We start from the raw sequence: 24,733 nt of genomic DNA, 5'->3' as shown, positions 1-24,733 counted from the left end.
CCACCCCCCATGAGCAGGTGAGCAGCGTTGCACTGGAAGCATCAGTTAGCTCCCAAGACTGTGGGTTGACTGGAGGGGGCGTGGCAGCTGGCGGGGCTGCTGGTCTCAGCTGGTGCCCTCACCGGTCTAGGGGCTTGGCTGTTGGCTGACTGGGTCCAGGTCTGGACAAGGCTGGGAGGCCTGGCCCTGCTCCTGGTCTCCTGTGTGGCTGAGCATGTTCGTCTCCTGTAGAAGGCAGAGGCAGGCCAGAGCAGGGAGAAGCAAGGGGGGCCTCTCTCAGTTCAGCATGGGCCTGCCAGGCCGTCACACCTGCCTCATTCTACCAGGTGAAGCAAATCACATGGCAAAATCAGAGGTCCAAGACAGGAAATACCTCGGCTCCTTAGTGGGATTGCAAAGTCAATGTGCAAAATGTGTGATTATGAGGAAGAGTGAGAAATTGGAGCCCAGATGCAATCTGTCCTCCTAACCGTTGCCCCCAGGGCAGGTTCTCCTCTATGGGAAGTAAGAAATGCCAGGTGGTACCCACTGCACTGCCCATGCTCATTACACGAGGGCAGGGGCTGTGGTCCTCACTGTGTGGCTCAGTTAACAAAGGTAACCACCGCGCTTCCTCCTCCCTACTCTCTCTGATTTTCCTTTGTGTAAGCTTGTACACACTAGTGCTAGAAGTCTTCCCCCCATCATCCGTCTCGTCCCGTCAGTCTGCAAAGATGGGTTGTCATTGCTGGAGACCTCTGTCTGTTTTCCACGACCCTGTCCTGCCACTCCCACAGACATCATCAGACCAGTGCTCCTCATGGGGTCAGGACCATCACCAGGAGCTGGCTAGAAATGCAGATTCCCAGGCCCTGTCCTGCATGGCCAGGGGCCCAGGCACCTGTGTTCCAACAAGTGGTCTGGATGATGCCTGTAAGGCTGGGTGACAGATGGCCTGGAAGTTCCCTTCCAGCATCAAGAGTCCAAATTGCAGTGAGAGCAGGAGACAGCTGCTCCCTCCCCTCTTCCAGTTCTGGTGTGTGATTGGGAAGAACCCTCCTCCCCTTCGTCTGCTCTCTGCTCCTCTATTTATCCGCCAGCGCAAGGACTCAAGTGAGCACGGTGCTTCCACTGCACCCTCTTCTGGCTGCACACCTGCCAGTGAGAGGGTCGGAGGAGTCTTGAGTGGAGCTCTCAGGGTTGTTACATCATCCTCTCAGGGTCCAGAGATGCTCTGCTCCCTCCCAGGAAGCTCTGAGACCCACTTCTCCATGTACTGCCATTCTCAGGGTTCTGGTGGTGGAGAGGTCAATGTCACCTCCTCCAGAATCCATCCCTGATTGCCTGCAGAGCTTATTGCTTCATGCCCTGGCACAGGGCAGGGGCCCCTCTAGTTCTGCTGGAAGGCATTGCATGGTATTTGCCTTTTCCTGATGGTGGGCTTTGGACACTAGTTGTGTGATTTTGTGTGAGTCAGTGAGTCTCCTTGGGCTTACATGCTTGTCTGTATAAAGGGAGTGATGACAGTATTTATCTCACAAGGTTCTGCAGATGATGGGGAGACAGAGGCATCATGGGAATGTCTGATGCAGCGTTTGCTAGACTGAGCGCTGCTCGGAAGCCTTGGCCTGGACTCAGCACAGCACTTCAAGGGGAGCGCTGTTATTGTCATTCTCCCCATCGTACAGCTCGAGAAACTGAGGCCCATGGAAGTTCCCGAGGCTGTAGAGCCTGGAAGTAGGAGGGTTAAGATCTGATACCAGGCATTATGGCTCCAAAGCAGAAGTTCGTAAGAGTGTCCACGGTGGCTCTTGGAGCTAATGCTTGAGGAGTTCAGTGGGGTGCCTGGCATGGAGCTTTAACACCAGGTGCCACCATCACGATCATCGTCTGTTAGCTTTATCTTTGCTCATTGTCCTGCTTTGAGAACTGGATTCTGTCTCGTTCATGTCTGGATTCACAGCCCAGAGCATTAAACCTGGCAGAGAAAATTCAGTCTCTGTGGAGCACAGTTACCAAGGCCTCAGAAAAATACTGCAGAATTTGGTGGAATTCCATGAGGCTTAGATAGTTTCTTCTGGGGTAAGTAAAATCACAAAAGGTATTTATATGGCAGTAAACATGTGGTCTCCATCACTCGGAGAGGTAGCCCAGGGCGAAAAATGCATTTCAAGGAAGACTTCTGAGATATTTGTGAGTGATAAATCAGAGAGAGCCTGTGCATGGTGTGTGCCCAAGAAATGAGGCATGTGCCCTGTCTGTCTCCCTGGGGACAGGGGGTTACTGCACGGTGCTGGAACAATCGGGATTTTCTCAGTGTGCTGTTGGTGTGTGTTCTGGGGTGAGGCCAACATGGAAGAAGACTGTCCTGTGACAGAGACTTCAGTCTGCCTGAGTGGGGCTCTCGTGTTCTAAATTGGAGGCCGCCTCCCGCTGGGAACAATAGGTGCCAATACTTCTTTTCCACCATAAGAGACCATTGATTAAATACCATTAGCTCTTTGGGCAGGGGCACATGGTTCTTGCTAAGATGTGAGTGGCTGATAGCTAGCCCTTCCTAACAGCAGATATTGGTGGAGGGAGACGGGAGTGAGGGTTTCAGGGATATAAACAACTGAAGGAGAGGGCATAGCATGGATTGAAAGGACAAGGGGTGGGGCCAGAAACAAAAAAAGACCAATTCTGTCTCTCCCAAAGCTGCCTGAGGGCCAGCCTCTTTCTTCCCAGTTAGTGATTATAGATAGAGTGGTTAGAGTGTGGTCTCTGGAGTCAGACCCAGGATTCCGGTCCCAGTGTGAATGTTAGCTCATTGCATGGCTTCGTTAGGCCTTCATATTCCTGTTTACCCAGTGGGGGCGACTGTGGTGTCTTACTCTTAGGGAAAAGATTAACAGAGGAATGTATGTGAAAGAGGACATCTGGTGCCTGGAGCAAGGCGGGGACCCGGTAGATTAGGGGGAAGTGAGTTTAGATTTGGAATTCATGGCACTGAGTCTGTGAAGTTCCAGAGCTCTGGGACTGGATTTGAGGTCTGTGATGCTGAGCCCCGGGATCTCTGTCAGTAACACAGGGGCCCTATCTTACTGATCTGTGAGTAGGGCACGGGCAACCTTTGCTAGTGTGACAGCAGACTCTGTTTGCAGGCTGTAGCACAAGACAACATGTTTTCTGAGTTTCTGGTCTCTGGTCTCCCAACCGCACATCCATCAGAGCCACTTAGTAGGACTTCTGATATGGATGCCCTGTGTTCTGGAACCAGCTTGCAGCCCCTCTCGGGGTGGCTCAGCAGGTGACCTGGTTCAAGGAGAGCTAGCTTTGACAGATGCTCCTCAGATTGCAATGGGGCTACCTCCTGATAAATCCACTGCAAGTTGGAAATATTGTTGCAAGTCAAAAATGCATTTACTGCACTCTAGCTGAGCAACACAGTGCATTGCAGGGCAGCAGGTCTGTCTAGACAGGGACAGAGAGGATGAAGAGGATTGTGCCCAATGTGGCTAACCCTGGAAAAGATCAGAGTTCAAAACTCAACGAATGCTTTCTGCTGTTTACATATCATTTTCACACCAGTTCAGGTTGAAAAGTCATAATTCAGGGACGGGCAATCCTTAGAAAGCATTGGCGTATTGATTGTCATTTGGAGAAATAACCCGACAGAATTCTCTGGATTCCAAGAGTAAGCGTGTCAGTCTCCCGCGTGCGTTCACAGCCGGCGGCTCAGCTGTCCTTTAGGTCATGGGGAAGGCAGTTGGCTCGGTCGCAGTTCTGCCCGTGAGAGTGAAGCACGGAGCTAGGACAAGGCCTACTTCAAGAAGTGATCTCTGCCTGAAGTGCCATGGCCGGCGCTCAGACCTTCAGCCCCAGAGACAGGAGCTGGCCATGGGAGCTCCCCTCTGCACCTCTCAGTGCCCCCCCCCCCCTGCTGCCATGGCCCCCTTACATGTTACTGGGGACAGAAAGTGCTTCTGCATTAACATTGTCTTTGGACCAGCAAATGAAGCAGTTTCTAACCACAGAGTTTCACCCCTCAGGTATCCCTTTGGGGCTTGCTACACTCATTGCATCCTTATGGGAGCTAACAGTATATTAGACTTCAAGGATTTTCTGTCTTTGATTTTGTTTTCTCCGTGTGCCCAAGGCATGAACGAGCCATGGGCACAGACCAAAAGCCAAACTTGGGTAAACAAGGGGTAGCTTTGTCCTTGCCTGATGAGACGGGTGTCACTAACCTCTTGCTGTTCTATCCAGAATAGGGATTTGGGCTTCAAGGATTTTAAGGGGCTGGGGTGAGAAGTGGATAACAGGTTCAGGGGAGCTGTAGGGTCAGGCATGAGCCGCAGAGGTGGTGTGTGTGTGTGTGTGTGCACGCACATGTGTGCACAGCCACAGAAGAGGTGAACTGGAGGCAGAGTGGCCATGGCTCTTGTGCTCAGTTCTGCATCACTCTTAGCCTGAGAACCGGCTAGGCCGGCCTGAGGCACCAGACCAAGTACTGGGGAGCAAGGTGGATAGAAGACTTCTACCCACAAGGAGCCCCCGGCTTGTAGGGGTGACAGATGTGGGCATTATTTAATTCAGGCCTCCTGTTTGCCCGCATTAGTGTACCTACGAGGATTGTAGGAACAAAGTGTGCCTTTTGAACAGCTTTTCTCATTTGTTAAAAACCACAAGCCCCATCCAGGTCACCTGTCCCACAGATGTTTAGGGTTGACTTTTTTTTTTTTTTAAGATTTATTTATTTGTTTGAAAGGTATAGTTACAGAGAGAGAAGGAGAGGCACAGAGAGAGAGAGGTCTTTCACTCCCCAGTTGTCTGCAATGGCAGAGCTGAGCCAATCCGAAGCCAGGAGCCAGGATCCTCCTCCAGGTCTCCCACAGGGGTGCAGGGGCCCAAGGACTTGGGCCATCTTCCACTGCTTTCCCAGGCCATAGCAGAGAGCTGGATCAGAAGTGGAGCAGCCGGGACTAGAACCAGCGCCCATATGGGATCCCGGCACTGCAGGCAGCGGTTTTACCCACTACACCACAGCGCCAGCCCCAAGGGTTGACTTATAATACCAGCCTGCAACAAACTACAAACAAACCATCCCACAACACTCACAGAGGCCTGTGTATATGATCGGAAGAGATAGGAATTTTTGTCTGGGGTTTGTCTTTCCTGTCAGCATCAAGAAGCAAAGCCCGGGAGTCTGGCTTTCTGCGTCCTGTCCGTGCCCAGGGTGGTGTGCGTTCCCAAGGGAGGAGTCCATCCAGGCTCTGCAGCTCCTAGGTTTCCAGGGAACACCTCTGGGCCTTTTCAACTATTTGGTGCTGGCAGGATCCAGCTTCCTGTTTGTGAGACAAAGGGCTTAGCTGGCTATGGAATTGCGTGTGGCTGGGTGCTGACGATATCTTGAAGTACAAATAAATGGAAACCTGGCAGATTATATGCCTCTTGATGCCCATGAAGACTTAAAACTTGATAGGAAAAACAAAAAGCCTCAGCAGAAATACTGATTTCAGAGAACATTGTGGATCCAAAAAGGCAGTTGCAAGCCTTGGCCTGCTCTGCCCTATTGAGGAGTGCTGGCGTGCCAGGAGCGAGGTGGAGAGATGTACAATGCATCCATGATCCTCAGTGTAACCAGATGTATCCAGGTTAGATGTCTCCTGAGCACCTAAAGACAGGGTGGGCCCCTTAAAAATAACCCATTGGTGATCCGTGACAGCTCTCAGGGGCTGCGCGCTCTCACACGCTTGGTACCTTGCCTTCTGTCTTAATCAGCCTTGAGACAGACTCAGGAGGCTATCAGAAGGGTGAGGAAGGCAAGTAGAAACGTGGGGGAGGGGACACAGAAAGCAGACAGTGGATAATCGGCAAGCTCTGAGGCCCGTCGTGCTTGATCCCATGAATCCGTGCAAATCACAGAACCATCAGAATTGCCACACATCAGAATTCCCAGTGTGCACTGGCTCTCCAGAGCATGTGGTTGGGATTGCTGGAAGGATGGCCCTGTGCATCCAGCCTGCTGCTGTGGCCAGGGCAGCCACAGGCTTGGTGCAGTTCCTGGGAAGGGTCGCAGGCATCAGAGCTCCTTGGGTGCCTGAGTTATCTCAGTCAGTGCATACGGTCTGGAGGCCAGAGTGGTAACACGGACTCAGGGCGACTTCCTCAAGACTGTTCAGCATACAAGGAGCACAGCTCGGTCTTCACTTACACCCCGACCATTCCTTCAGCTCCAGCTTCATGTTGGAGGTGTAGCTGGGGGAACCCCAGGACTTGGCCCCTCACGAGGAAGCTCGCCATCCAGGAGAAGAGACGGGAATGAACAGATGACCCTAGTGGGGACGAGTGCCGTTGACTAGATGAGCCACCTCTGATGGACAGAACCCTAGGAGACTGTCTTAGCCTCAGTCCTGCCTCCAGGCTCGGGGGTCAGGGGCCTGAAGAGACCTCCCATAGCTGCCGTAGCTGTTGTGAACCCACCTAAGCTGAACTGGTCCCGGATTGTTCTTGGCAGTGGTAATCTTGGATCACGGAAGAGCTCTTCCCCCACAGCCCTCCAGTGGACCATGATGAAAGGCCGTCTCTGACTTCTGCTGCCCATCTGTGCAGCGGCTAGCAAACAGGCTCAGAAATCATCACACCACCTGTCAGCTGTTCAGTGAGCCCAGGGACTACCAGCTCCTGCCTTTGTAGGTGTCTCCAGGGCACCTTTTTGGAAAGGCTTATTTAAGATAAACCTGGTAGTCCAAGCTCACCTTCTCCTCTACATCTGATAAGTAGGAACCCTTTAAATCAGAAACCGGCTACAGACTGGCTCTGGAACCAAGCCAAGGACGCTGGGTGCCGGAGGCTGTCATGCCCCCTCCTTGCAGGTGCCCCAGTGGTACAGAGACACTTAGCCAACCCATTGTCTTGAATACTACTAACCTGGGTGCTTGCTACATATTTCTAGCATTCATGATGCTGAGAGGAAATCTCATGCAATTTGCTGGAATGAAGAGAATCTGTGTCCAGGGTTCCTCTTTGGGGTGTAGCGATCCTGGAGAGCAGCTTCTCGATGCTCCTAAGCCCTCCTACAGTGTGCTTGCCAGTTTAGGATCCTGCCAACCACAGCTGCAGTGCGCAGTCTCTGCCGGAGGCTTCGAAATAAACTGAGAGCACAGGCCGCCCACCAGTGCTGAAGAATCAGGCTCCATGCCAAACTCCCAGCACTGCAGGTGTGTACGTGTTCCTACAGCCTCGGCCACAGGGAGAGGGGCTGTGAGTCAGTGTCTGACGGCCTGTTCCGCTGGCGGGAATGGGAGAGATGCCTGGGCTGTCACCACTGTTCTTGTTCATCAGGGAGAAGGAGGGACAGTGTCGGCCCCGTTCTGTGTCGCTTCTCAAGATTGTGCGTGGGTCGCTTTGGGGAACGGAGTGGAAGGTCAGACGTCGGCTTCAGGAGGTCTCATTTGGTGACTCGGCTTCTTACGGTGGGAAGATAGGCCCCAGGTTTACTTGGTGGGCTCTGGGTTCGCATATTCATGGCTCTGGGTTCCCATATTTATGCTTCCTCGTATTTGTTTCCATACTGAACTCCAGGTCCATACCAAGGATCGTGCTGGGGTGGAAGACAGAGGAGTAAGGCCCGGTTCCTGGTCTCAGGAGGCTCCTGGCACATTCAAGGAGCCATGAGGCATGAGATGAAAGACAGAGGTGTCCTCTGAGCGTTGTGAAAAATCCCCAGGAGGGTCGGCAATGCAGCCAGAGAGCACGGGGTGGCCTCCAGGAGCCAGTACGGAACCTGGCTTGGAAAAACTGAGTATGGAGGCAATCAAGTAGACATGGCAGGGGCTCTAGGCAGAGAGAAACTGTAGCAATAATGTGGAAGCTTGACACCAAGCACCAAGCTGGGGAGATAAGTTTCTTGCGGACAGCAGTGAGCACGAGGCTCTCAGATTGGGGGAATAATAATTGTTTCTTCCTCCCCCTGAGCTCTCAGTGGAACAGACCCCTGTGACAGACAGGACAGTCAGAAGAATCAGAGGCTTATTAGCACCCAAGGAATGAGTGGTTCTCAGAGAGGTAGCTTTGCGTTTCCAGATGGCAGAGCACCAGCAACAAAGCAGAGCCTGTTTTTAGGGAAGGGCAAAGAAAAGGAAAACGACTTGGGGTCTCTGGAGGCAGCTCTCGTGGACGGCAGTGACTGGCAGGTGAAGACGGGTTGGTGAAGTGCGTCCCAGTGGCTCCCTCAGGTGCCGCCCCTGGATCTGCCCTCGTCTACTGTGGTTGACCTTTGTTCTGCCTGGTAGACACAGGGCATGGACACCTCTCTTCTTCGTCTGTCCTGCCCTCAACCATTTAGTTTCCTCTGGGGACTTCACAATCATTTCGATAATCACAGCTGCCAGGAGGCCATCATTTCCTCTTGCTGATCACAGAGTTGCTGCCTAGGGCACACTGATCTTTTAGATGCTGGAAGGGACCCCTCCCCAGGGGCTCACCAAGTGTGTGGTGGACTCAGCTGAGTTCCACTGGCTGAACTGTGTTGAAATGAGCAGAATGGAAGGATGGAGTGAAGGCTCCCCATAGTTCTGAGGCTGCAGGACACCGGCCTCCACGACCTTGCCACGCTCCATTCCTGGGCCAGAAATTGTCTTAAACCTGGTGCCTAGGTGTGGAGCCCCATCTTTCCCTGGGTGACGGCGAGAACCTACTGTTCTCTACTTTGTGTACAGCAGGGAGCACATGCGGGTGACAACACGGTGGTTCTGGCAGATGGAAGGCCCACCAGCTGGCCAAGTCAGAAGCAGAGACCTCTGAGAGCTGCAGGTCTCCTCTGGGCTTCCACGGGGGATCACTCACTGCTCTTGGAAAGCAGCAGGTGTGGGGATGTGAGCTAATTTCTACTGAGGACTCAGAATTGAAGTGCCCAACAGTCTCCCAGGCCAGACCGTTTCTTACAGTGATCATTGGTTTGAGCCTTAAATTTGAGAGCAGTAGAGCTACCTAGAGGTCAGCTTTTGTTTCTCCGACTTTGATATGTTGAACAGAAGTTCCAGTGCATGGCCTAATGTATTTTGTACAACTGTACAAAATATACATCAGTATTACACATATATATATATAATCTCAGCATATATTATATATCTACCAGGAAAGACTCAATACATCTGATGTGGGCTGAAAAAGATTTTAAAAAATGAATTCCTTGGTTGCCCTATGACCAGGTGCAAAGCCCCACAGCCTGCCCTTCGTAATGTGCAAATGATGACATTGCGAGGAGACGGTGAAAGTAGAACAGAAACCGAGCAGGCGGCCGCACGCTCTGTGTTGGCATCCTAGGGCCGTGTTGAGCTGCCTCCTCTGTAATGTGGAAGTGTCAGAATTTCAGCGATCCAAGTGTGGGTCACCCAGATGTCATAGGTTTTTCACTTCCTCAATTTTATGAGTGACATCCGTCCTCTGAAGAAGACTATGAGAGAAGTGTGCAAGAGTCCTTACGAGAAATACATTTTCCAGTCTAGGGCAGAATGAGAAGTTCTGGCATCATCCAGGTTAGGTAGAGCTTGGTATTTTTGGCTAGCCCTGTGGCATGGAGCAGGGTCTTGCTCGTGTATAGGAAACTCATCACTTTGAGAGCTGGGTTTTCCTTAGAGTTAACTGTGTATCTTGGTTTTTTTGTTGTTGTTGTTTGTTTTTTACTGTATATCTCTTTAAACACAAGAACTTGTACATTTTTTAACCAGTTTGGATGGATAGAATTGTAAAATATAAAATGTGATGGTTAAAAGTGTGGTTTATGGAGCCAAACAGATGGGATTGAGTTCGGGCATTAAGTTCTATTGACCTGGAACTTGGAGACTTTGCCTTATAGCATGGCAGTGAGGTTTACAGGAAGTATTGTATTAAAGGTGCAGATTATAGTCCTAGATCTATGATAGTGGCTCTTTATGCATAACTGACTCTTAATTGAAAGCAAAAGTTGACCTTTGCTTGTGTTCTCAATTTGTCAGCCAGCTGTCTCCTACAGTACATGGAGCTGTTTGTCCCTGGACTCTACAGTTTCTGAGTTCTTTTCTTAGCCTCCAGAATTGCAGAGGGAGTTGGCAGGAACTGAGGGCTGGACGGGATCAGAAGAGGCAACATTGATGTGGCGAATACAGCCTCATCCAGGGACATATCCATGGATGTTGAGTTCACCAGAAGGAGAATTTAGCATTAGTTACCGGAAGACAGCCTGTGCACTTATTCCCACCTTTGCAGTCACCAGCCCCGTTGGCCAAGGAGGCAACAGTCTAGAGGAGATAGGTGATGTGGGAAAAGGTTTCTCAAGTCTCCCCAGAGCCCTGCTTGGTGTAAGCCAGCCCCCAGTTCCTTGAGTGATTCTCTTGTCCCAGGCTTTGGCGCCTTAAGCATGACATTTGAGATCTGACCAGCTCCAGGTTTGTACCAGGGACAGTAATAGATCTTCAAGATTCTGGCCCACACTTTGTATGGGAAACTGAGTTCTCAAGCCCAGGAAGGGCCAGTTGGGGAAAAAGAGACACTTGGCAAGAGTGTATGACCAGTGAGAACAAGCACATGTGTGTTCATGAAAATAAACATCTTCCCTTGCAGGTCTGGCAGCCCTGGAAGGAACTCAAGGCACCATTCCCCGTTTCCAGCAGATTTATCTCTGGAAAGGTGAGCTGCATGGAGGAAGGGGCGGGGTTTGCCTAGCCCCACCTCTCATTCACAGAGAGAGTACAGGCATTTACTTTCTAAGAGAGTAAAAGGGCCTCAACTCTTCGTCAGATAAGCTGAGCAGGTCTGAAAGGCAAAGGGACACTGGAAACCCAAGAAAGAATGGAGGGAGGAAGCACTAGGCTACTGGGAGATCAAGTTCGCTGGCCACAAGCTTCCCTTGTTTCCAAGACAAGAGCTTGGAGGCCACTGAAAACCACAGGAGGCACTCAGGGCTCCTCCCTCCCAGGGTGCTGAGCCCCTGCACCTCTTTGCTTGGGGCTCTGTAGGAATAGGACCCAGGCAGGTGGTGCCTGGACTCCTCTGCGGAGAGAATGCTCCCATGGGTGCCTGGGACAGGTGGGGCAAGGTGGAATGCACACTTGGTAATTCCTGTCTGTTTGTTTGGCCCCCTTGGAGCTCCTGAACGTTGAGTGTCCACTCAGACCCAGGGACATGAAAGGCAGGGGAGGGGTACGCAGTATGAGAGGTACAGCCCTAGACTCTCAGGGGTTATGACCGGAGAGCAGCAAGTCAGTGACCTGTCACACTTCGCGATCACAAGGCCAGGTGAGAGCAAGGAAAAGTCCTGGACCCACTCCCCGCCCCCCATCCCGATACGCCCTCTTCACGTCAGGTGCAGGCGTGCAGACTCGGGGTGCGCGCCCAGCGACTGGCTATGGATTCCGGCTTTGACTGCGTCCGTTAGCCCCTCCCAGCCCAGGTGCCCAGGGTCAGGGTGGCAGTGAAAATAGTCCTTGTGAGCACCGGGTCAGTGCTGCAGGGAAAGTGCTTCGCCCAGTGCCGAGTGCACAGTAAATGCTCGTTACTGTTGGTGGTGGTGGTGAAGAGGAGGGCAGGGAGGAAGTAGAAGGAGGCAGAAAAGGGTGGGAGAGGCAGAAGAAAAGGGAAGTGTGCGCCATCACTCTCCATGTAAAGCAGTCAGTCAGATTCTCCACTCCCTGTCAGGCAGGTCTGCAAGGGAGGGGCCAGGCAAGAACAAGGAGGCGTGCAGAGGCTAAGGGGAATCTGTGGGATGCCTGGCCAAGGAGTCCTGGGCGGGACCCTGGCCCTTGGGGTGAGCCCGCAGTCTGGGCTTCCCAGTTATCAGAAGTCTCTGAGAGATGAGGTGTGATCTGACAAACCAAGAAGGAACTACTTCTTCCCAGGACACTCGCCTCCCAGGATGGAAAAGCCCAGAAGCCCCGCCAAAGACTCTGTTCCCACCTTCCCGAGACTCTGTTCCCACCTTTCCTGGCAGAGCTCTTCCTGACTTGGACATTTTGTTATTATTTTTTTTTAATTCCAGCTTGCTGGTGAGCACCTGAGTGGTCTGGGAGAAATTATTTCACTTCCAGGCCTCTCATTTTCCTAAGAGTAACATAGAACTCTTACTCTGCACCTTCATAGGTGTCGTAAATACCAACATTATGAACATTTTATTTCCTCGAAAAGACTTTGAAAGTGTTAATAACTTCAGTATCATGCACAACAGCTCTATCATCGAGAGGGAGGTGAATGGTCCGTAAAAGGCCAGAGAGCGGGGCCCTGTGCCGCTGCGTCTACTCCAGATCTCGTCTAGTGTGTGCATCTGCGAGGGAGTCACACACTGGCACCCCCTTTTCCTCCCAACATTACAACCATCCTCTGCTTCTTTTTCCTCCTAGACTCTGACATGGGGTCTCGGCCTGAGTCTGTGGGATGTAGAAGAGACATGGAACGAAGGCCAGCGTCTCCAACAGAAACAGGTACCAGCGCTAGAAACTTTCTCACGCCCTTGGGTGTCCAGCTATGGGGCCAGGCTGGTGGCACCGAGGGTTTAGTCAAGAATACACTCACGGCACTATCATTTCTTCAGACATTGACTTAGTTCAGTGTGTCCCACCCAGTCGTCCACGTCATAGACACGAACAGCTCCTGAGATGGACAAGTGGCACAGAAAATAAGGCAGAGTCATGGCAAATGCACCACAGATGCTGGCAGTGAAAGCAAGCATAATGACAAAACCAGAAAACGCCCCAGCTGTGTGACAGGGCGGGCTCACCGGGCTGGTCATGGACTCACTCGCATCAGCCTGAGGAGTGCAAGCGAAGTCGCAGGATTTGGAGAGAGTTCAGTGAGAGGGAGAATCCCGGGACTCTTTGGAAGAGACTGAAGAGCTGCAGTGGACGCCATGAATGTGCACATTAAGTGGTGTGACGTTTATTTGACAGCAGCAGGAGGAACTGAAGTTCAGGGGGCCAGGAGAGAGAGAGACGGACAGACGGACAGACGTGAGAGGGAGAGTAAAAGGAGGGAGGGAGGGCACGTCACAAAGCAGGTCAGCCAGAGCTTGACTGCCCTTTTGCCAGCTAGTGCTCCCTGCACCGACGGGGCGATTTCTCCACCTGTTAAGAACCTTGGATTCCTTGTGGGTACAGTGAAGCAGTCTTGCCTACCTCCTATCCCATGAGCTGGGAAACACCTGGCTATTGCCCTGGACCCAGCAGGGACCTGAGCAGTGGCTGTTCCTTCCCCTTCCCAGAGTTGGTGTGCAGCTCCACATGAGATAACACACCCCCACCACTGGGGATAGAGCACATGCCATTGTCGTCGTTTAGCACTTCTGAAGGCATTCTGCATTGATGGAGTGGTCGTGAGGTCTCAGGACCTTGTTCTGGTCTAGAGTGTGGGTTCTTAGGTCAGGAGACTGGAGTTCGAATCCCAGCTCTGCCTCTGCCTGTGTCACCCTAAGTGAGCCCCCTTCTCCAAGCCTCAGCTTGCCAGAGGCCCATGTGCAAAGCGATCACCTGATTCCTGCAGGAAGGGCTGCCTCCGGCCCCTCCTTCCAAGAAGGGGAACTTGGCCCGGGCCCAGGACCTTGGAGGGGTTCACATGGTGGACAGACCAAGCTCAGCTTAGTTTTCCCTTTCTCAGCTGATTGTATTCCTGGGCTTAGGAGATCAGGCGCCTGCATCGTGCCAGACCTGTGCTTCTCAAGTCCATGGGAACGAACTCTTGAGTCAAAGCGCACCAAGGGATTTCTTGCATTGTGTAGCTGCCGCCAGTCTGGGACATTTGAGGCCAGCGCAGGGGAGCCACGAGAATAGCCTCCCTTCTCACGAGCCCTGTACCGGCCTCCTTGCCTTTAAGGGCTTGCAGAGTCTGCAGGGAAGGTTCCCAGGACAGCAGCAAAGTGACGGCTGCAGGATGCAGGCTTCTGAGCACAGACACCGTGCCCTTGGGTGGCCACGGGCTTGTGAGAATTTCCTTGTGTCAGCCATGGCCCAGCAGCGTGGCAGACACAGCGGGGCCAGGTGCTGCAGGCAGTGGGACGGAGGATGCCAGACAGCCTGCAGGAGTGAGGAGAGGCTTCTCAAAGGAACCTAGAAGGGGTTTCCAGATGCTTCCAGGGGACACCTGGGCGAAGGCGCCCTGGGTAGGGAGAACACCTGCACCAGGGCTCCAAGCATGAGTGTGGCTGAGACAGTGTCCATTGTGCCTTTGGATCTGCTGCCTCCAGAGCAGGCTGTGCTCTCCCTGAGGTCCATCCTGGGCCAGGCACGTTCCAGCAGGCTGCTGTAGGATAAGGTGCGAGGCAGCATCCAAGAGCTGAGTGCCAAGCTGGTCTCTGGGGTCTGCCGGTGCCAAACTTCTCTCCTTGCCAGGTGCGCATCGAGCCTTTATCGCCTGTGGTGGCTGTCACTAGCAAAGGAGCTCATTCTCCATGTCCATGTTTGGTGGAAGGTGGACTGCTAAGTACCCCAGCCCAAGCAAAGCGAGGTTGTGTGGAGTATACTGGCCCTTATTCCAGAGCCCTGAGCTAAGGGACATTGCGCTCATGCCCTGGCTCTTCGCCTGATCTGTGTCACACCCGTCTGGAGAGACTGAGCTCTCATGAGGTTTAAATCTGTTCCCCGTGGGCCTGGGAGCTGGGGCCCTCAGTCCTGGGAAACTGCCTCAAAGAGCCACAGCCCCAGAGCAGGAGGGAGCATCGTTGGTCCTTGAAGCATGTGTAGGACTCGAGAGGAAGGGAGGGATTTCATGGGTTGTGTGCCAGCAGACGGATGGGCAGGAGCGGTGACACAGGGACAGTGAGCAGCATGGGGATGAGCCAGCGGTACTTGTGCGCTGCCAGCATGTCACCAAGGAGATCAGAAGAGCTTCACCTGCAGGTGGATCTCAGACTGAGAAAAGATCCTGGACTGGCGGATGCGGCAGGCATGGAGGGAGCAAGAGTCTTAGGCTGGGGATCACAGCCCGGAAAGACAAGAGGAAGACTCAGAAATGGCCAGGCTTGGAGGGGAGAGCTGGGGTGGAGCTGAGCTGGTGGCAGGCTTCATGGAGAGGTTGGGCTTCCACGTGGCTTCAGCAGACAGAGGGAGAACGAGAGGTTGAAGGCTAAGAAGGGACAGATTGCGCCTCCCTGCTCCCTGTTGTCGGGGTGCGCTGCTGTGATCAGCACAGACACACGCAGAGCGATAGCAGCACCAGACAAGAATCTCATGGGGAAAAGCCCTGCCCTGGGTAAACAGGGAGGCCAGCGCTCCCACGGCATCTTCCAAACCAGCATTCCAGGTGCTCCGATTCCATGACTTCCAGGCTTTCCGGGACTTTAAGAACCTTTCCTGTCCCCCCAGTTCTCAGCCCTATTCACTTCAGACCTGGTCTCTCATAGCCTAAAAATGTCTTGGTGTCTCTCTCTCTCTCTCTCTCTCTCTCTCTCTCTCTCTGTCTCTCTGTCTTTTTGTCTATCTACATCTCTTTCTCTTTCATATTTATTGTAGCAATAAGGGCAAAGGAATTTGATGGTGCCCTTTTTTTTCCAGATCTGACAACAGAACTTTTCTCATCTGTGGACATTAACCAAGTCATTGTCGACGGAAGCCAAGCCCTGCCCAGCCGGCAGCACTGGCTTTTCAAACAGCAGTTTGCAGCCCAGCAGGCAAACCAGTGGTGTCTCTCTCGTAAGCATCCGTGGAGTTCATCCTTCTTCTAGACCCTGTGGTTGGACACCCGAGGCCAAGCTTAACGGCTCCTGGGACGCAGATCAGATCAAGCCCTGTGGCATAACTCGGCAGTCATCACACTCTGAGTACAGTGGATGATACATGAGGGTGCTTCAAAAAGTTCATGGAGAATGCATGTTGTGAAAGACTGCATGGATTTCAAAGGTTTTTTTATATAAAAGTAGACTTCTCTTTTGATTTCATTTTCCATGAACTTTTTCATTTGTGAGAAACACACACACACAAGCACACACACACACGACACACGGAGATTTCATCCGCTGGATCATTCTCCAGATGTTCACAAGCACCAAGCTTGGACTGGAACTGGGAATGCAGTCCAGGTCCCCATGTGGGTGGCAGGAGCACAGTTACTTGAGCCACCAGTGCTGCCTCCCAGGGTTTGCATTAACAAGAAGCTGGAATTAGGATCTGGAGCCAAGAATCTAAGCCAGGTACACTGATGTGGGACACAGAGCTCGTAGCTCTTAGGCCGAATGCATGAATTCTGTGAAGTTCTCTAACAGAAGAAAGATAGGACATGATTCCTATCTTTAAGAATACCAGTTACTCTTCATTCTGTTTCCAGATTCTATCGTCCATCCATATGCCCATCTGTCCACCTTTCCATTTGTCCATCCCACTCACCCATCCATCCCTCCCACCCACCCATCTACCTACCTATCCATCCATCCTCTCCCTCCCTCCCTCCCTTCCGTCATCCTTCCATCCTTCCACCCATCCATCCATCCCCTCCCTCCCTCCCTCCCTCCCTCCCTCCCTCCCTCCCTTCCGTCATCCTTCCATCCTTCCACCCATCCATCCATCCCCTCCCTCCCTCCCTCCCTCCCTCCCTCCCTTCCGTCATCCTTCCATCCTTCCACCCATCCATCCATCCCCTCCCTCCCTCCCTCCCTCCCTTCCGTCATCCTTCCTTCCTCCCTTCCTTCCTCCCTCCCTCCCTCCCTTCCTTCTTTCTTTCTTTCCCCCAACAGGCAGTTGTTGAGTATGCGTTATGTTCTAGACCTCGGGTTTGACTTTGAGAATGAAAACAAAAAACAAAGAAAAGCAACAAAATAAGTCAAACGTATTCCTCACCCCCAGACAGCTCACATACAGCAGTGACAAAGGCTGACACGGGTGTGGGAGCGAGGTGGCCCATTCAGAGTGGACAGTTTTTATAGCCCTGTGGCCTCTGCCCTTTAGACCCTGCCCTTACTGAGCCCCATATTTTACTGCACCTTTACTCGTGGCGTCTGCCCAGCTAGCAGAACACCGGTGTTGTTTCCTGGGCCTTTCAGACTGGATGGGAATAGCTGACCTGGGCCTCCCCCTGCCTTGAAGAGCCTCTCCTGCCGAGGCTCTGAGAGAGCACTCTCCCTGTAGGCCTTCTGAGGCCTAAAACCCAGCGCTCTCTTGCCTGTAGGTTGTGTCCAGGAGCCCTCTTTCTGTCGGCTCGCAGACATAACGGAGAGCGCACCCTTGTACTACACCTGCACCCTCTACCCCGAGGCTCAGGAGTGTGATGACACCATGGAACCCAGCAACCAGGGCTGCAGGCTGGTTCTGCCGCACAGGCCCACGGTCTTGTACCAGAAGAAAGGTGGGTGTCTGGGGGGAATCTGTGTGTATCACCTGTAGGTTTCTCAGGATAATCTGTATTTCCAATGGGCTGCTGGCTCCGTGGTACTGGAAACATCTAGATTAACTCCTTCCTCTCAAAAGTAAGTTGTCCGTGGTCCTTGTAGAGGTGGGAAGCCATTTGGAAATGCATCAGGTCGACCCTAGGGAATAATCCTGCCCTGGACTCTCACTCTGCGGAAGGAGCCACTGTGAGTGCCTGAGTCTGTGAGAACCACACGCGGCTCCTCAGTTCAGACAGCAGCAGCAGCTTTGGCAAGATGCTCATTTCAAAGATTTATTTGTTTATTTATTTGGAAAGGCAGAGTGACTGACAGACAAACTGGGAGGGATTCCATCTGCTGCTTCACTCTGCGAATGGCTGTAACAGGCAGGGCTGGGCCAGGTCAAAACCAGGAAACTGGAACACCATCCAGGCCTCCGCCATGGGTGGCAGGGACCCAAACACTTGGGCCATCTGCTGCTGCTTTCCCAGGTGCATGAGCAGGGAGCTGGATCAGAAGCTGATTCCAACTAGTACTCTTATGTGGGATGCCAGCAGTGTCAAAAGTGCTGGCCCAACCCGCTGTGCCGCAGCCCTGGCCCTAGTGATGTGTTTTCATTTTATTGTGTTTTTTTCACCCTGTACAATTTCGGTTATTTCTGCCAAATGTTGTCTCCCTTCATTTCCTGTCCTGTCTGCTTTGCTGGGGGTTTCTGAGATCTGAGTGCCCCTTGTGTGTGTGTGGGGGGGGGGGGGGGGGCACACCGGCAGCTGTGGGAAGCAGGGAGGGGTGTGTGGAGAACTAAGTGCACGTCGCAGGGTCCTCAGGCACCTTCACTGTGGCACTGCTGGCCCTAACACCTGCTGAGATTCCCGATGGAATATTGAGCTGCGTCTTGGTTCTTCCCATGGAAACGGGGAGTCGGCTAATTGGGGGGTGATTAAGCCAGTTTGTGCTTCTCTGCATGCTTGCTAGCTCCCAGATTTCTTGCTGCGTTCCCCTCTCCTATTCTCTGTCCTTTATGAGGCTGTGCCTTTACCAGAATCCCTTTATTATTAGTTTGGTGAGATTTGGGACAGGAGCCAAGAGTAACACGAGTTTAATATTCTTTGAGCAGAGGCTGTCAGTCTGACTTTTTTTGCTCCTTTGTCTATATTTTCATGGACACAGTGCATATTTCTTTAAACAATATCATTTCTTTCTTCCCTTGTGTAGCTGTGCTGGCAGATAAAGTGAAAAACTTCTACACACGCCTGCCATTCCAGAAAGTGTCGGGGATTTCCATTAGAGATAAAGTAGCCATGTCTGAAAAATCCATTTCCAATGGGTGAGTTACTTCTGCTCTAGCCCTGAAATCTACTGCTAAGGCCACTCTGCTTCCATAGCGAAGACAACACAATAAAAATTCAAGGCAAAAGACTTAAAAAAAACAAAGGAAAAAATTCTATAAAACACAAAACTGAGGGGGAAGTAGATAATAAGGAGGTTACCATATCTAAACTTTAGCTAAGATAGATTCCTGATACTTAACAGAGTTTAGCCCAGAGCCTCCATTCAGCCGAGAAAAGAGACACATTGAGCTTTGTTATGACAATCATGACAGTGACCTTGATCTGTTCAAGAGGATTGGAGGACACTCGAGATCCGGGGTCATCTTGGCCTGGAGCCTGGCATGTGACAGGCACAGGATATATGCTTGATGAGTGGCTGAGCCAGTGAATGAAGGGTGGCAACGTGACATTCCTGAGAAAAGAGTGGAATGTTGTCTTCAGAAAGAACCTCATAGCCAGGGATCCGCTCGTGCACATTGGTCCGAACGCCTCCCACGTAGGTAGTCATAAGAAATGGCCCCCCAAATAGAAACGACCCAGCAGTAGTCCCTGGGCCACCCACAAAGGGGGTGCTCTTCCTCCTCTCACGCCAGGTTCTTCGAATGTGAGCGACGATGTGACGTGGACCCGTGCTGCACCGGCTTTGGCTTTCTGAACGTTTCCCAGCTGAAAGGTGATCTCAGCGACAGCCCCCTCCCCGCACACAGCACTCGAGGGTCTGGGAAATGCAGTCCCATCTGGAGTCTTATCTGGACCCCCGCATCTCCTCAAGGAGGGGGGAGGGGCGATCCTCACATCTACTGGGCAATGAATTTGCAGAATTTTTCTCATTCAGTCAGAATCTTCCAGGGTTCATCTTCCTGGTCATGGCTATTTTTTGCTGCAGGAGGGGAGGTGACGTGCCTAATTCTGAACAGCCTGGGACTTCAGACATGCACAGAGGAAAACGGAGGAGCCTGGCGTATTTTGGACTGTGGCGCTCCCAACACCGAAGTCCGCACCTATCCTTTTGGATGGTACCAGAAGCCCAGTAAGTAACTTTCTCCCAAGTGCTGCATGGGCATGTCTGACTAGATGGTGTCCCAGTTCTGCATGGGGGGAGGCCCTTGGGTTAGGAAGGACATCAGGATACAGTGGTGGTAAGCAACAGAAACCGGTCCCGTGTAACTGGAGTAGGAAGAGAACAGTCAGCTGTCTGCTCATTGGCTCAAAGGAAAAGGTGATGACTGAATCTCTTTCTGAGATGGAAATGGGCCAGCTCCTTGGATGCATTTCGCATGAACAGTGGACAGCTTCTTCAGTGCACCACAGTCACCCTTGGTCTGCTCTGTAGGCTTGGCTGTTGTATTCAACCCTTAAATTCAGGAGAGAATTTGGCCCAGCTTGGGCTGTGTCAAAGAGATAGTGAGGGTACTGTTGCTAATCAGGAAAATCCAACAAATGTGTCCTCTGCCAGAGTCCCATAGTTTTCTCATCTTGTCAGTTCACTGGGACAGTGTAGCCCATGTTAGTCTCAGGGAGGGAAAGGGGGTACAGCGAGTGTGTAATTGACAGGGTACACACAGGTAGGATTTCCTGGCCTAGAGACTGGCAGTCCAGAGTGGGTCCTTAAGGCATGTGTGCTGGATCTGTCTTGGCCGTATCCAGAGCTCAGTTTAGGGCTCATGGAGGAATGAATGAATGAATGAATGGCCTTCAGGGGTGTGATGGAGTAGCCACTGCTCTCAAATGAGGAGACGTCAGTGTCTTCTCAGCGCTGCTGTGCTGGGGTTTGTTTTCAGGAATTTGCACCACTTCCTTGGTTTCCCCGGGGGTGAAATAAGGGAGTGAGACTCGCGTTAGTGCTGTCACTTCTGGCTTGGCTAGACTTGGGGAGCAGTGGGCGACATCTCCACCTTTGTCTGAGACGCACCCTCACAAGGAAGTCCCAGATCTGGAAAGATCAACAGCACTGTCTCAGGGTGCAGAGAGGCTGAGCATCCCGCCAGTAGCTGCCTCCTTAGCTCAGAGTCAGTGTAAGACGGGCGCGGGCCCTTGCTTGGCCCTGCCCTGGGAAGGGGTCATGGAAAGTCTGGTCTGGAAGGCGTCCTAGAAGTCCACAGCAGTGGGGTGCACATCCGGCGCATCACCCATCGCAGCGCCTGCACTCTCTCCCTCTCCAGGGCTGCCCTTGCCTTTCGTGGCTGGATGCTGAAACGCCCAGACAGGCAGTCTGCTGGGTTCCCCCTTAGGCAGTTGACGAACAAGCAAGTGGCTAATAAATTAAAGAAGACAAAGACCAACAGTCCTAAGCTCTGGTGGTTTGGCCCCTTATTCTGAGGCCACCTCCAACCTGAAAGATCCAGACAGGGCCTCTGGGCCGAGCCTGGCGCTGGGAGCTCGTTCATGAGCCCACCAGCCCCGCCAGCTTCCTCTGCTTCGTGACAGATTGGGAGTTGATGGTTACCAGGCTGAGCGCGCTCTTCCTGCTGGTGTCCGCCCTCAGCATCCTGAGACTGGATCTGAGTTCTCGCCTTTGGCTTTTCATTTCATCTTAACATCTTGAATTATTTTAACAAATACCTCAGGGCTGTATAATGCAATATACAGCCTTGCTGGGTTTCTGTTTGGAAGAAAACTGGTCTGTGCATGTATATGTAGTCCCACTTAAACCCCCCCGGGGCTTGGAGGGCAGTGTCTGCTGGTCCCCCGTGAGCTCTGTGAGTGTTCCGGTGGCCTCAGGACAGAGCTGTCACCCGTCAGTGCTTCCTCACCCCATCTGTCCTTTCCCCGCCTCACCCCACCAACGCCTGATGAATGTCATTTTCCATCTTCATATGACTCATGGAAGAGTTGGGTAAAAAGGAGCGTACGGCGTGATTTATCTGTTCAGAAGCAGGACGGGAATTAGACAGAGCACTAGAACATCTTGACAGGCGCTGGCAAGGAAAGGAACCTGGCACGCTCCTTGTCCCCGCTCACGCCATCAGCCCTGTGCTTTTCATCTCACTGCCCAAACCACTAGCTTTTTCCAACATATATTCTTCGGGGTCACTCTGGGGACTCTGGAGCTTTGAGAAAAAACTGTGGGGCAGGGAGCTGAGCAGTCCCAGAGGAGTTCTTGGTCAACAGACGTGGATGGAGCATCAGCCGTGCTCTGCCGCCTCTGGAGTTACCAACCCCGCCTCTCTCCGCTGGGCTCTCACCGTGTGCCGGCTGCTTGCCCAGCACCATCTCATTTAGTGTTCACACCAGCATCAGGTGAGAACACGGGAACTCGGGGAGGTTCAGGCACTTACCCGACATCCCGGAGCAGTAAACGGCAGAGGTGGAGTCTGGGCCCAGGTCCTGCTGACTTTAAATCCCCACGTCCTGTGGCTGAGTGTGACTAAGACCTGAATCCTGCCTTCCAGGCACGCACAGGCTAAGGCAGAGTGGCCAGCCATCAGCAAGCCATTTTGGTGCTGGGGCCCTCACTGGTGAGGCTGGAAGCTCGGGGGTTTTACAGTGTGCACTAGGTCATGTGTTTGCCAGGTACGAGGAAGCATGAGATGAGTGAGATGCAGTTATTTTACACAGATCCAGCCTAGAGAGGAGAACAGGCTACGCGCCCCATCTCATCTGATCTTGGAAGCTAAGCAGGGTCAGGCCTGGTTAGTACTTGGATGGGAGAGGAGAACAGGGACCCATGAGATGGACGACAATGTAATGGGTGAGTCCTAGAGTGCCTCTCGGGCATCCAGTGCTGTGGGCACACGTGACAAGACGTCCACTCTGCTTGGGCATGGTGGATGTCTGCTGACAGCTCCTACAGCCCATCCTGTCCCCTGGCTCCCGGACCACCTCCTGCAGGCTCCCAGGCCTACAGCCATGGAGATGCCCGAGAAGGCAGGCAGCCTTTTACATGTGTTCTGCCTGCTTCCTGTGTTCAAGTGTGAAAGGAGAGGAAGAAAAAATGGTCCACGGGTGGCCATCTCTCGTTCTTCCATTCATGGCCCAGATAGGAAATAGCTTGAGCTGCACGCGGCTTCTGGCTGTTCTGGTGCAAGGGGCTCGGAGTCCTCACATCAGAGCAGAAGAGGAGGGCTGGCTGGCAGGGCTGTGCCGACAGGCTGTAGCGGGACACTACATCAGAAGTGGGCAGGGGTGGGGTAAGTCTCAACACTATGGGTTCTATGTCTCCTAAGACCTAGGCAGTGGAAAAGAATCTCATTTAAGGAGATTGGTTTTGTAATCAGACTGTTCTCCCAGTTGAACCGTGTTGACAAGCACAAAACCATCTTTTGATTTATGAGTTAGGATGAGCCAAAGCATACTCAGTAGCTGGGATCTGAACATTTGGTAAAGTCTCCAGCTGTCTTCTCCAGGAGATAAAAGGCACACCGGGATTCTGCTGGAAACCCCCAGCACAGAAGCTGGCATTGCTACGTCTTCCCCACCCCTGCCTTTGTGTGAACAGCCATGCACGTGGCAGTAAGAAACACTGGATGGGAGCTAGGGAAGAGCTGCTACTGGGCCTGAAATGTGAAGGGAACAAGAGACATAGAGTTCTGCCAGGCAGTTCTGAGGAAGAGTCGCAGAAGGGCCTTGGCCTTGCTTCAGATGTGTGGTTTGATCTTTTAGTGTAGTGACGTCCGTGTTCCTTAGTTACTGTCAGCCCATGAATGCTGGGGCCCTGGCTATCGGGACATAGCTCCTACTGCGTGCCAGGCACCATGGGGACCCCAGGGGTGGAAGTCCCTGCCTGTGAAAGGCTGACTGTGCGGCAAAGGAGACAGAGGTGACAGAAAGGGGACCTTTCTTAAGCACTTAGCATGTGTTCGTCCTGCACAGACTTATACCCTCTATGAAGGGGGTACCCCTCCCAGGCCCAGCCTGTGGCTCGTGCTGTGGTGGTGGGCTCCTTGGGGGTGGATGGGAGGTGCCTCTCCAGAGCGTGAAGAAGCAATTCTGTTTGTTGAGGGCTTGTGCAGAAGTGACCCCAGGGCAAAGCTGGGCAGAGGTGGAGGGGAGCGGAGGGAAGCAGCAGTGGCCCCGTCTGTGATAGCCGTGGATTGCAGGGCTGAGGGAGGCAGGTGCTTGCCCTTGCAGATCTCAGGGCCTCAGAGGAAGAGACCTGCACATGGGTGCTTGCAGCGTGAACTTCCTGCCCCAGCTCTGTTCCGAGAGCAAAGGGCCACACAGTCTCCCAGCATCCATGAGGAGCAAGGCACACACCTGGAGCAGGGGGGCACTGAGTGAGGAGGGACTCCCCGGAGCCCGTGGCTCTGTCTGCAAGTGAACGCAGGGTTCCGTGGTCTCGGCGCAGATGGGCAGAGCCTCAGACAAAGCTGTCGTGAGTGCTGATGAGGCTGGTTGCAGCCCCTTCCGGGCAGCACAGGAATGGTCAGCGTCGGGAGGGCCAGGCTGGGAGTGCGGGGCCACCGCGGACTGCGGCGTGCTCGGCAGGGTCCCAGAGCCCAGGCAGCCTGCTGGGCCACCGGACATTCTGCTCTTTGAAGAGATCCGGGGCTGCCTGTCCTGGCCACAGCTGTGCACTGCCTACCAGACGTGCGAGATCTTCGGTTTGTTTACAAAGTAAAGTGTGGCTTCTTTTCTATTTTTTTAAAAGATTTATGTATTTATTTGAAAGGCAGGGCTACAGAGAGGCAGAGACAGAGAGAGAGGTCTTCCATCTGTTTGTTCATTCCCCAGATGGCCGCAACAGCCAGCACTGAGCTGATCTGAAGCCAGGAGCCAGGAGCTTCCTCTGGGTCTCCCACATGGGTGCAAGGGCCAACTACCTGAGCTATGTTCTGCTGCTTTCCCAGACCAAAGCAGAGAGCTGGATCAGAAGTAGAGCAGGGCTGGCACCGTGGCTCACTTGGCTAATCCTCCGCCTTCAGTGCTGGAATCCCATATGGGTGCCGGGTTCTAGTCCCGGTTGCTCCTCTTCCAGTCCAGCTCTCTGCTGTGGCCCGGGAAGGCAGTGGAGGATGGCCCAAGTGCTTGGGTGCCTGCACATGGGAGACCAGGTGGAAGCACCTGGCTCCTGGCTTCGGATCCGTGCAGCCATGGTGGCCATTTGGGCGGTGAACCAACGGAAGGAAGACCTTTCTCTGTCTCTCCCTCTTGCTGTCTGTAACTCTACCTGTCAAATAAA

The 24,733-nt window shown here is 52.9% G+C and overlaps 1 protein-coding gene and 1 non-coding gene across 2 annotated transcripts in view; one reads left to right on the top strand and one right to left on the bottom strand.

Moving 5' to 3' along the window:
* TG (thyroglobulin) overlaps positions 1-24,733 on the top strand; it is a 231,540-nt gene that overhangs the window by 71,947 nt on the left and 134,860 nt on the right. The window contains exons 28-35 of the mRNA XM_062189445.1: positions 510-521; positions 10,573-10,629; positions 12,336-12,416; positions 15,477-15,614; positions 17,083-17,259; positions 18,497-18,608; positions 19,206-19,285; positions 19,499-19,642. Coding sequence (XP_062045429.1) covers positions 510-521; positions 10,573-10,629; positions 12,336-12,416; positions 15,477-15,614; positions 17,083-17,259; positions 18,497-18,608; positions 19,206-19,285; positions 19,499-19,642 — 801 coding nt within the window. The remainder of the gene's footprint in view (positions 1-509; positions 522-10,572; positions 10,630-12,335; positions 12,417-15,476; positions 15,615-17,082; positions 17,260-18,496; positions 18,609-19,205; positions 19,286-19,498; positions 19,643-24,733) is intronic.
* On the bottom strand, positions 4,105-4,237 carry LOC133758968 (small nucleolar RNA SNORA48). The gene has a single exon (XR_009865863.1). It is a non-coding gene; the product is annotated as a small nucleolar RNA SNORA48 (small nucleolar RNA).

This window comes from Lepus europaeus, chromosome 4 (assembly GCF_033115175.1).
Source record: "Lepus europaeus isolate LE1 chromosome 4, mLepTim1.pri, whole genome shotgun sequence".
NCBI lineage: Eukaryota > Metazoa > Chordata > Mammalia > Lagomorpha > Leporidae > Lepus > Lepus europaeus.
Note: the sequence above shows the minus strand (reverse complement) of the source record. Positions and strands in the feature narration are given on the sequence as shown.